Source organism: Camelus dromedarius, chromosome 29 (assembly GCF_036321535.1).
Source record: "Camelus dromedarius isolate mCamDro1 chromosome 29, mCamDro1.pat, whole genome shotgun sequence".
In the NCBI taxonomy this organism is placed as follows: Eukaryota; Metazoa; Chordata; class Mammalia; order Artiodactyla; family Camelidae; genus Camelus; species Camelus dromedarius.
The window spans coordinates 1,278,514-1,291,391 of NC_087464.1; the positions used below are offsets into that span (position 1 = coordinate 1,278,514).

Sequence of the window (12,878 nt, forward strand, 5' to 3'; positions counted from 1 at the left end):
GACAGGGAAAACCAGTTTTTCACAAAGCAGAAGTCCTGAAGACCTGAGGCGTTACATGCAAAGTTACAACACCTCCAATTAGAGCTCGGGGGGAAGAGGGAAGATGAGCCAGAAAATTGTTAGAGTCATGGTCAAAATGCCTCGAATTTGGTGTAAGACATAAATTGAGAGACCCAGGAGGCTCAGCAAACCCCGGAAAGTACACACAATAATAGAGACCCGTCTGGGGGATGTCTGCTTCTAGGAAAACAGAGATGTGCCTTCTCCAGTTCTTCCTGCGAAGCACAACGAGAAACCCTGGATATTATATGTAAAGTGAACACAGGGAAGGCAGAGAGAACAAGGCAGACAAGGCCTGGGGACCCAAGGGTGACACAGTGGTGAGGTCTTTGGTTTTCTTCTTGCCTTTTACATTCCAGACTTGGAACCAAGAGAGACTGGTGCCTGGAAATGCCAAGGGGCGTAGACATAAAAGGGCAAGGACAACAAACGAAGCCTGTTCTCTGTGCCAAAAGGAGCAGGAAAGGGTCAGGCTGTCAAGGCAGAAAATGATCACACAACTCCAGGCAAATACCACTGGGAAAAGTGCAGCCCCGCCCCAGCCTGGGCCAGCAAAGTGCGTGCAGAACTAGAGTCTCACCCCGTCCAGGGCCCCCGCCTGCTGCTGGAGCGGCATCAGGGAAGCTCAGGTACAGGAGGAAGCAGGACCCCATCCCTGCAAGACGGCGGCCGCGATGCCCGCTCTCCCAGGCGTCCTAGACGCCCCGTGGGGAGGCTGGAGGTCCAGCTGAGTCCAGCAGCACAGCTCCCTCCTGCTCCCTGCTGGCGTTGCATCAGAGGAGGATGAAGGGAGATTCCGCTCTAATGTCGAAGGTGCAATGTCTCACCTAAATGTCACCCACATCAGATACAGGTGCCGCTCAGTTCATCCTGAGGCAAAATTCCTCTCTAGCTGTAAGCCTGTGGGACAAGCTATTTGCTTCCAAAATACAAGGGTGGGCTGGGCGTAGGACAGACACTCCTGTTCCAAAAGGGAGAAAAGCGGAAGGAGGAAAAGGGTGACAAACCCCAGGCAAGACAAAAACCCAGCAAAGCAAACCCGTGAGATCTTTCTTTTGAGGGGAGAAGAAATTAAGTTAATTAATTAATTAATTAATTAATTAATTTGTTCATTTAATGGAGGTACTGGGGGTTGAACCCAAGACCTTATGCGTGCTAAGTATGTGCTCTACCACTGAGCTATGCCCTCCCCCTCAAACCCCATTAGATCTTAAAGCTCAAGAAGAATCCTCTTTGGTTCAATGCACTGCCCTTCAGCCCCAGGGGGGCAGCAGCATCCCGCCCACTGCCCTGCAGGCTGCGGCACTCATGGCTCTGCCAGGTGGCGGTGGAGGGAGGCTGGCTCCCTGAGCCCGTGGACTCTGCGCCTGCTGGGCGACTGGCAGCCCCATCGTCTCTGCATTGCCTTTGGAATCATTCTTCCTGGCTTCTGTTGAGATAGCCGATAACACCACGGGTAACCTTTTCAATTTGATGTTCTTTCCTGAACAAACTCCCCCCCCCCCTTTTTTTTTTTTGCAATATGAGAATTTGCCAAATCTGTCCCATCTGTTTTTTTGTTTTTTCTTAACAATTCCTTCTTTAATTCATCTCTTGTCGCTCACGTTTTACTATAAGCAGTCAAGAGGAACCAAGCCCCTCCTCCATCACTTTGCTTAGAAATCGCCTCAACTAAATATCCAGTTTCGTTGCTCACAAGGTCTGCCTCCCACCACACACTGGAACACAACTTGGTCAAGTTCTTTGGCTAAATCACAACAAAGAGCATCTTTCCCCCAATTTCCAACAGCCTGTCCATCATTTCTGTCTGAGACCCCATCAGAAGACCTTTAACATCCATATTTCAGCCAGCATTCGGTTCATGATTATTTGTGTATTTTCTAAGGAGATGAATGTTTTCCCTCTGGCCCCCTTTCTTCTTTCTAAGCCCTTATCAGTATCACCTTTAACATCCATGTTTCAGACAATAGTTGCTTCATGGCAATCTTGGCTTTTTCTAACATGCACCACAAAAGCCTCTAACCATTATCCAGTTCTAAAGCCATATCCACACTTTTAGGTATTTATTACAGCAGCATCCACTTCTCATAACCAAAATCTGTATTAGTCAGGGTTCTCCAGAGAAATAGAAACAGGATATATATATATATATATGCACACATACAAACACACACACACACATTCATATATCTCATGTATATATGTGAGATTAATTATAAGGCATTGCCTCACACGAGGGTAATGGAAGCTAAGAGGTCCCAAGAGCTGCAGTCAGCAAGCTGAAGACTCAGGAGACGGCTCCAGTCTGAGAATTGTTAGGCTGGAGACCCAAGAAGAGCTGTATCAGTTTGCATCCTGGGGGGAAGGTGTAGCTCAGTGGTAGAGTGTGTGCTCAGTATGCACCAGGTCCTGGGTTCAATCCCCAGTGCCTCTATTAAATAAATAAATAAATAAATAAATAAATAAATAAATAACCTCTCATTACCTCCCACCTCCTCCAAAAAAAAAAAAAAAAAAAAAGGACCAACATTCCTGCTCAAGGCAGTGGGCAGGATGCGTTTCCTCTGACGGTGGGAAAGCCAACCCTTTTGTTCTATTCAGGACTTTAGCTGCTTGGATGAAGCCCACACATTAGGAAGGGCAACCTGCTTTATGCAGTCCCCCAGTGTAAATGTTCATCGTATCCAAAACACCCTCACGGACACCTTCAGCATCATGCTTGACCAAATTATCTGGGCATCCGTGACTCAGTCAAGACGACACATAAAGTTAACCACACAGAAATAAAAAATATAATGTACTAAACAGCTCAATGGATGAGTTCATCAGCAAGATGGAGGGGACAAAAAAAATCAGCAAAATTAAAGACAGAACCATGAAAATTAAGTTATCAGAAAAACAGAGATAATAGAAGAAACTGAAAAGAGCCTCAGCACTTGAGGGAATATAACAAAAGATATAATCATGTCACTAGAGTCGGGGAAGGAGAAAGGAAAGAGGAAGGGGGAGAAAAAGTATTCAAAGAAATAACTGGTCAGACTTCCTAAACTGGACAAAAACCTCTAGATTCAAGATGTGGAGGAAATCCCAAACCACATAAACCCAAAGAAATTCACAGCAATACCCATTATAGTCACATGTCTGAAAACTAAAGACAAAGAAAAAAACTTGAAAGCAACAGGAGAGAAATGACATCTCACCTCTAAGGAAAACAGGATTTGAATGACAGCAGATTTCGCATCAGAAACCATGGAGGCAAGAATAAAGCAGCACATGTTTCAAGTGCCCCAAGAGCTGTCAGAATAGAATCTTATATCCATTGAAAATATTCTTCAGGTATGAACGGGAAAAAATTAAGATATTTTCAGATGAAGACAAACTGAGAGTATGTATTGCCAGCAGTCTATCCTAAAAGGACAGCTAAAGGAAATTCACTGAACAGTTATAAAATGGACATTTATTAAAAAGTATTTTATTTTACTGTATTGTTTATTGTTTTCCATTATAAAGAACTTTTAGTTATAAAAGAAGAAATCTTGGGACACTGAGAATGAAATAAAAGAACATTATAGGTAAAAATATAGGTAAATATAATAGAATTCTTTTTTTCTCTTGAGTTTTCAAAATTAAGTTTGATGGTCCAAAAATTGCAACACTCTCTGACATGATTCTAGATGTATACAGAGGAAATATTTAAGACAACTATATTATCCTTATGGGAGGATAAAGAGATAGTCTTCATCTGAACTGGTAAAATAAAGACAACAGTAAACTGTATTAAGTTATGTGTATATAAAGTAATGCTTATAGCAACAAGTGAAAAAGAGATACAAAAAAGTACACAAAAAATACTATAAATAAATCAAAATGGAATCATAATAGATGTTCAGCTAACCCACAGGGAGTCAGGAAAAAGAAAACAAAGAAATGGAAAACACAGAGAACAGAAGACAACAACAAAAATAATAAAATGGCAGACTTAAGCCCTAACATAGCAACAGTCCATAAAATGTAGATGATGAAAATACATCAATTGAAAGATAAAGACTAGCAAAGTGAATTAAAAAATAAGACCCAACTACACTTCATCTGCAAGAAACTCATTTTAGTGGAATGATATATAGATACTTACAGTAAATATATGGAAATACATGTATCATTCAAACATTAATCAGAAAAAAAAAAAACTAGAGAGGCTATAAGGATATCAGCTAATGTAGGCTTCAAAGCAGAGAAAGTTACCAGAGACAGAGGGGGACGTTATGCAGCAATACAGGGTTATCCCACCCAGAAGAAGTGATCATCCTGAATGTCTATGAACCAAAACACAGCTGAGAAATACGGGAAACAAAAACTGATGGATGTCCATTGACAGATGACTGGATAAAGAAGTTGTGATATATTTATACAGTGGAATACTACTCAGCCATAAAAAAGAATACAATAATGCCATCTGCAGCAACATGGATGGATCTGGAGATGGTCATTCTAAGTGAAGTAAGCCAGAAAGAGAAAGAAAAATACCATATGAGATCACTCATATGTGGAATCTAAAAAAAAAAAAAGAAGAAGACAAATGAACTTAAATATAAAACGGAAACAGACTCATAGACATAGAATACAAATTTGTGATTGCTGGGGGGAGAGGGGTGGGAAGGGACATTCAAAATTTGTAGATACTGACAGGCATATGTAGAATAGATAAACAAAATTATACTGTATAGCACAGGGAAATATATACAAGATCTTGTGGTAGCTCAAGGTGAAAAAGAATTTGACAATGAGTATATGTATGTTCATATATGAAGCATTGTGCTCTACACTGGAAATTGACACAGCATTGTAAACTGACTGTAATTCAATAAAATAAAATTTAAAAAAAACCTGAAAGTAGAAATAGACAAATCCACAATTACAGCTGGAGACGTCAACATCTCTTTCTCAACAATTGTTGTAGACAGAAAATCAGCAAGCAGTATCACAACAGCATAATTAACGGGCTCGAATCAATCCTTGCAGATTATTCCACCAAGCAACCACAAAATGCACATAATCTTCAAGTGTTCGGATTTCAGAATAGATTATCAACATGAATCGTATTCTGGGTCATGAAATAAATCTCAAAAAACGTAAGAAAAATTGAAATCATACAGAGGGTGTCCTCTGACTACAGTGGAATTAAGCTGGAAATCCATAACAGAAAATCACAGGAATATCTCCAAACTGTTTAAAAATTAAGTAACACACCTATAAATAAACCAGTCTGTATGGAACACCTGAGAAGTGATTCAACACAGCAATGACCACCAGGCAGTGAAAAGTTATGGGCTGGGTAATGGAAATTGGGTCATTAAGGGTCCTTGGAGAAGTGACCCACAATCTGGGAAGAGGAAACAAGACAGAAGTGGCCGGGGGAAGGTCTGGGGGCGGGGAAATGCATCCTCAGGAACACACTGTAGGTGGCGGGGCCTCCACTGGCATCCTCTCAGTTGTAGACAAGGACGCCAGTCTGTGAGGACAAACGCGTGTGTGCCCACGGCAAGCCCCAGCCGTCCAGGGCATCGTCCAGCTCACATCCTGCTCATTCACATCTGAGAACCTAAATGCCCCTGAATGTATGCAGAAGCAACCCCCAAAGTAGATCCATGGTTCTTACTTGCGAAAATAACTTACAGCTGCCAAATTTCAGAGGGCAGGCGTGGGCGTCCATCGGGAAGTCTTCGAGCTGCATCGGGCACTCTGCAGAGATGGTCAAGCTGCAAAACAAGAGAGGGACACCTTTCAAGGACTCACCGATCTGGCTACTTACTGGACACGCCCCCTGTTCCCGAAAGCCGTATTAAATACGCCACTCAGTGTTTGAATTTACTACCTTTTATGAGATCGTTTAAAACTGTCCCACCAAATCACACAGGATTGCATTGTAGACGAACATCATTTAGAAATAAGGCTTAAATCAAGTCTGCTCGGGTTCTGTGGCTGCTGTGTCTGTACATACATTACTGCTTGTAAAGCAATCTGAGATGGCTTTAAAGATAATTTATTCTTTCTCTCCCATCCCTTGCTCAGAGTAATCTAAAAAACTTCCCTCAACAAGGCTGAAAATGTATGTATTTTCTAAAATAGTTTATAAGCTCAAAAAAAAAGTAAATGAGGAGTAAACGCACAGTCCGCATTTTAAACAGAAGCTGGCTATAATTACTGTGCACCGGGCTGATGTCACGGAGCGGGAGGTGAAATTGTGTTACGGAAGCAATCCTCCTGTTTTTAATCCAAGCCTGGTCTTCCAAATAATAAAACACCACCATCCACTACCGCCGTCACCAGTGACCAAAGCAGCGCGGGTCCTGAGAGCTGTGTGTCTATGCCGGGCGCTGTGTCACGTGCTTCACCTGCACTGACACACCGGATCAGAGTAGCTCCATGAGATGTGCCGCTATCACCACCCCCCGACCCCAGCCGACAAGGGGAGAAAGTGACGCGTGGATGCTGAGAGGCTGGACGAGAATTCAGAGCCACTAACGGCACGTCCCCCACGGACTCTGTGACCCTGGGCACCGTCTACACTCCCAGAGTCGCCACACTGTGGGCCTTTTCCTTCCCTACAGACTTCACTAATTAGGCAGTAAATCTAACTTTCTTTCACGAGCTAGCCTTCCGTCTCTTCGTTTCTAATTCTATTATTTAAAATGAAATGTAATTACACAAAATGAAATCAAAGCGCAGCATGGTCAACTTGAAGCAGACGTTACAACTCCAGTCTTAGACAACAGCAGTTCAGCGTTGCGCCAGCGCTGTCGTGCCTGCCTTGCTGGGTTACGGCTGGGTCTTGCCTGTGCCTGGAGTGAGTCAGAATGTGAGGACGATCATTTTACCTTTACTATTTCCCTCTTTTAGGATAGATTAACCTTTCGTTACTCAATTGGGCACGTAATTCACCCTTGATGACTGTGGACGGAGTAGTCAACGCATGCATTCTCTGGAACTAAAACGTGTCCGCGGGAGGAAGATGTGCCCGTCAGGGAGAGGGAATCCTCCGCCATCTCTGCTGGGGGGACGGGGCGCTCTCCCCAAAATGGAGCAATTTCCAGAGGCTGTGAGTGCACATGGACAAGAATATACCACAAAAGTCTCATATTCAGGCAGGGAGATGATACTTAAAATTACATGCCACACATGTTCATAGAAGAATATGGAAAATACAGAAAAGCTGTAAAGAAGACAATTATAAATACATATCACTTCATTTATCATTTCACCCGGCATCTTTTATCCGGATCTTTTTCACAGGTATATATGCTTTCTTTTTGTTCTTGGTATCTAAAATTCAGTCTCTTGTTTACTTAATATTACAGCAGGAGTATTTCCCACATCACTAAAATCTATACATTAAGCATGACTTTGAAAGGTGAAATATTTAATTCTAGCACGCAGGTGTGTGTAATATATAAAATCTGTGTATGTGTGGACATCTTCAAACATAGAACTGTGGAAAAGGACTATGATTAGAGACTATGAAATGGGTAAGGCGAAGAAAGTTTTTTTGCAGATTTACTTATTAGAATTAAGAAAATCAGGGCTTTAAAAACCATAGCCTGAGAGGAGGACATTCAGCCAACATAAAGGAAAATAGTGGTACTTTATCTGATTGTTAGTAAACTCAAGTGATTGGTTAAATAAAGCAATAGTGGGGCAGAAAAATTAAATGAATCGAATATGTTCCAGAGAATAAAATCAAGATGAGCTCAGTAAACCCAGAATTTCCTTAAGAAGCACATTTTTAGCACGGAAAGAGCATATACATAAAGCTGTACTGCTGAGTACAAAGCTATAAATGTGAAAACCAGCATATGAAGACGTGGTTCCGTAGGTGCACGGAGGAGGAGGCTTCTGACTGGCAGCGTCCTTCCGGTGCTGGTCTACGCCTGTTCCAACAGTGTGTGGCCCTGGTGTGGGGAAGATGGGGCTCAGTCTGTGGGAGCAGAGTCAGGAGTAGGGGGGGCTTCAGGTGATCCTGTTGCCAAAACACCAGCCTCTGTGCCCCCCAAAACGAATTCAGACCCAGAGACAGAGTTTGGGGGGCACCAGGAAAAGAGCAGCTTTACTGCTCTGCCAGGCAGAGCGAGTCGCAGCGGGCTCATGCCGTAGAGACTGAATCTATCCTGACACTGGTGTCCTGAGGTTTTACAGAACAGCTGGGCAGGACAGAAAGGCAGCCACAAACAGGGTGTTTCTTCCGGGTGCTGTGTTCTTGGCCTTGAAGAATCCACCCAGCATCACAGAGAAACTGTATTCTTCTGAGGCCATCAGCCCGTGACCACCTCTGAACACAGCTTCTGGGTTAAAGGATGGCTATTCTGGGGAAAGAATATAGAGGGAGTGGAGAGGGTAATGGAAAGGCTGGGGGCTTGCCAGAGAAAGGAGAAAAACAAGATGCAAGAATTTTAGGTCAGAACAAATCAGCAGTCAGCTTTTGCATCAGGGACGACCTTTTTTTTTTTTTTAATTGAAGTACAGTCAGTTACAATGTGTCAATTTCTGGTGTCCAGCACAATGCTTCAGTCACACATATAAACACATATATTTCTTTTCATATTCTTTTTCATTAAAATTTATTACAAGATATTGAACATAGTTCCCTGTGCTATACAGCAGAAACTTTTTTTAAAATCTATATTTGTATATAGTGGCTAATATCTATAAATCTCAAACAGGGGAGCCATGCTGTGAGTTAGCTTCTTACTGATTCACTCCTGACTGTCCCAGCCCAGTCATAGGCACAGCAGACTTCAACCAGCAGACCCAGCGCTGCAGTCTTCAAGTCGCCTCCAACAACGTCAGCAGCTTTACGGGCCGCACTTCCATCATCAGGGTGACTTGGAGATGTCCCTCTGTCACGGGATCTTCTTTCTAGACGCTGCCAAGTCTCCCAGCTCGCAGAACTGGGCTTCTGCCCCCTGCCAGGAAACAAGCAATAGCCCGCTGGCTCTGGAGCCTGTCCTGAAGCCAGATCTGTTGTCTGAGTTCTTGACAAGGTGGTGAATCATGGTCAACGCCTCTTCTTCCCCCTGCTCCGTGCTGGCTCTCTGCTTCAGTCCCCAGGACCACTGGAGGCACTGCCACCTGTGTTACTGTCATTTGCCCTGACTTGTCAGAGAAGGCGTCCTCAGCGAGACTTGACCTCCCACCTTGGGCATTCTGCCCACTCCGGGCTTTTTGTCCTTTTCCTCATATGCTCTTCTTTCTTGCCCAACACCATGTATTTTTAAGAGAGGTGAGAAGCCAGCCTTCCTGCCATGGTGATCTAGGCCCTTATTAAAAATAGAATCTCATATCTTGCTTTATTCTGGCTGTTTGGCACTGACCGCTGGGCCAAAACCATTGCAGTGACAGCATTTAAAGATGGCAAGGAGTGTACACCAAGGAGTCTGCTGTTAGCATGCAGCAGGAGGGACAGGGTACAGACAGGTGGACGGAGATTCGCTGGATCTAAAAAGAAGACTCTTGAAAGAAAAAAATAATTCCAGTAGAAACAGAAAAATATAATAATTCTATAATTACCATCTTGACAAATGCTAACATTAGAGCCTCACAGATTGTTCCCCCATTTTAATAAATCTTCTTAGAACTAGAATTCCAAACATCGGAAAAATACACTTCATCTCTGATAGCGTCTCTCCCCTGAGGAATGAATGTATTATTCAGATAAATTCCCTGATAGCAAATGTTTCAGCCTTAGTAAGAGAACATTTATGTTTTCGATCCCTTTTAACATTTCAAAAAAGGCCTATGCTTTTATAATTTTCAAAAAAAATGTCTCTTGATAAGAGAGCGCCTTCCATTCATGGGATCCTTCAGAACGCGGTGTGCCCTGATGTATAACCAACTCCTTCACATGGAACTGAGATCAAAGCCTGCTGCGGAACGTGGGCTGTCACAGCTCAAAGGAGCCGGCCAGGCCACCTATTAGACACCTTACTTTTCAGATAAAAACTGAAGCACAAAAGATGAAGAGATGTGCCTATGAAAAAACTTCACTGAATTACTGGTAGATCCAAGAATCCAGCTTTTCTTCCCCCAAAGATCAACTTTCTGTTTTACTTCCACTTTCTAAGACATTCAAGCACTAATTTATTGGAATATAATGTCCCATTTTTGGACGTCTGAATTTTAAGGTCTGGAAAAGGGCACTTGGTGAGTTAGGCTGTTTGCTTCCACTTGGATTTATATCAGCCTCATCAAGGGCCTAGGATCACAAACTCCTGAGAAAGCTCTCTGCGTGCCCAAAGGCAGGTCCCAGAGCAGTGTGCTTTGAGACGGGAAAACAGCCAAATTCCAGAGTAACATTGACATTAATGAGCTGTGTGGCCTTTGTTAGCTGCCTAACCTCTCTGGTCCAGCCTTCCCATTTGAAAAAGAGAAATAAGAGAAATAATGACAGTTGCTTTATTCTCTGAAAAAAAAAATTAATAGATGAGAAAAGAGGGTTAGCCTCCAGATTTCTCCCCAATCTGGTCTTCAGATTAGAGCCTTCTTTATTTACATGACAATCCTGCATCACTGTGACAGACAGTGTGGTAGTGGTAGACAGAATAACGTCCTGCAAACACGTCTACGTCCCAACCCCCAACAGCTCCAAACTTGTGAATGTGTTACCTTAAATAACCAAAGGGCTTTGCAGAGGCGATCACGTTAAGGCTCTTGGATAGAGGAGATTATCCCAGATTATCCAGATGGGCCCAGTATAATCACAACCGGGTCCTGATGAGGAGGGGGAGGCAGGCGTGTCAGAGTCAGAGGCGAAGGGATGAGAAAAGCAGAGGTCACAGGGTTGTGGTCATGGACCCAGGAATGCAGATGGCCTCCTGGGGCCCGAAGAGGCAAGAGACAGATTCTCCCCTAGAGATCCAGAAGGATTTCTTTACAGCTGAATTTTTTGGCTTCCTAAGACCTTTTTGGACTTCTTCCCTCCAGAACTGTAAGACAACAAATTAACTGTGTTTCAGGCAATAATTTTACGATAGTTTGCTACATCAATAGGACAATAATACAAAATGTGGTCCCCAGGAGTGGGATGCTATGGTAACAAGTACCTAACAATCTGGAAATAACTTGGAATTGGGCAGTGGGAAGAGGCTGGAAGAATTCTGAAATTCATTATAGAGAAAGCATACAACTGCCTTGAACAGACTGTTAATTGAAATGTGAATGTTAATGATTCTGTAATGAGAACTTGCAGTGAGAAGCATGGGAGAGAAAACCTACGTTATATGGTCATAAAGACACTGTTGGTAGAAGTATGGACATCAAAGGCCTTACTGGCTCAGAAGGAAATAAGGAACATGTTCCTGGAAACTGGAGGGAAAGAGACCTCACCACATAGTGACAGAAGCTTGGCTGAACTGTGTCTATGATTACGTGGAAAGCAGAACTTGTGAAAGACTGTGGTGGGCCAGACAACGCCCCTAAAGACATCAGTTCTGAGTCTTTGGAAGTTGTCAACATTACCTTATAGGGAGAGAGGTCTTTGCAGATGTGATCAGGTTAAGGGTCTTGAGACGGGGAGACCGTCCAGGTGGGCACTAAATGCACCCACAAAGAGCCTTATAAGGGAAAGACAAAGGGCAGTCACACTCAGATAAAAGGATGAAGGTGAGCAGATGAAAGCAGAGAGATAATGTAAAGATACAATGCTGCTGGCTTTGAAGATGTGGGAAGCAGCCCTGAGCCAAGGAATGCAGGCATGCAGCTGCATAAACTGGAAAAGATACGTCAATGGGTTCTTCCCAGAGCCTCCAAAGGGAGACCAGCCCTGCCCACACCTTGATTCTGCCCCAGGGACACTGACTTCAGACTGACAGTCTCCAGAAATGTAAGAGGATAAATTTTTATGTTGGTCAAGTCACCAAGTTTGTGGTGATCTGTTACAGTAACCACAGGAAGCTGGTACAGTGATGCCATTGAACAGTTAGATGAGATTTCCAGGCTAAGTGTCAAAGCTGTGACCTGGTGTTTTGTTTTGTTTTGTTTTGTTTTGTTTTGTTTTGTTTTGTTTTTTTCCTGCTGCTTATTGTAAAATGTGAGAAGAGATAGATTAATGTTAAGAACTGCCAACAAAAAAGGGGACCAGTACTTGATTTGGGAAATTCTCAGTTTATCCAGGTTGCAAAAGATGCTGTAATTGGGAGAGCCATTGTCAGGAAAGCGCTCTCTAAGAGAGAGCCAAGGGTGTGGCTGGACAGCCTTTGGCCACGACCTCAGACTCTTTGAGGACATTAGGTGTGTGACTCATGGGTCCTCTCCGTCATGTAAGAAAAAGCCAGGAATAGAGGATCAATTATCCATGAAAGACTGATGGAGGAGCCTCATGTCTGGTAGTGTACATTCTTGAGACATACACAGGAGATGTACAAGATTCTTGGAAGTTTTATACCAGTGGAAACATTGTTGGTTTGGACTGAATGGGACTGAGAGAGGTCAAAACAAAAGAAGGCTGTCAGAACCCCAACATTCTAAAGGCGGGAAATAGGTTGAAAAAACTACTCAACTGTAAACATATGCTACCTTCACGAAATAGCAAAGATGACTCCAAGGGCAAGAGCCTTAGGCCCAGGGAAAGGAGCCTCATGTCACAGGATCAGTCCCAGGCCTTGAAACCGCGTGCTGTTCGCCTAGCTGCATTTAGAAATTTGGGAGGAATAGTGCTTCCTTTTTTTCCTACTATTTCCTCTCCTTTCAAATGGGAATCTCTGTAACTTTTATCTTATGCTTGTCCCACCGTTGTATTTTGTGGGTAATTAACTTGCTTCTTGAGTTCC

The 12,878-nt window shown here is 43.2% G+C and overlaps 1 protein-coding gene across 4 annotated transcripts in view; it reads right to left on the minus strand.

The window, feature by feature from the left end:
• The window catches only part of GABRA5 (gamma-aminobutyric acid type A receptor subunit alpha5), a 79,204-nt gene that overhangs the window by 23,092 nt on the left and 43,234 nt on the right, over window positions 1-12,878 (minus strand). For all 4 annotated transcript variants that reach the window (XM_031440430.2, XM_031440431.2, XM_031440432.2 and 1 more), the window contains exon 7: window positions 5,734-5,816. In XM_031440430.2, the coding sequence (XP_031296290.1) occupies window positions 5,734-5,816 (83 nt within the window). The remainder of the gene's footprint in view (window positions 1-5,733; window positions 5,817-12,878) is intronic.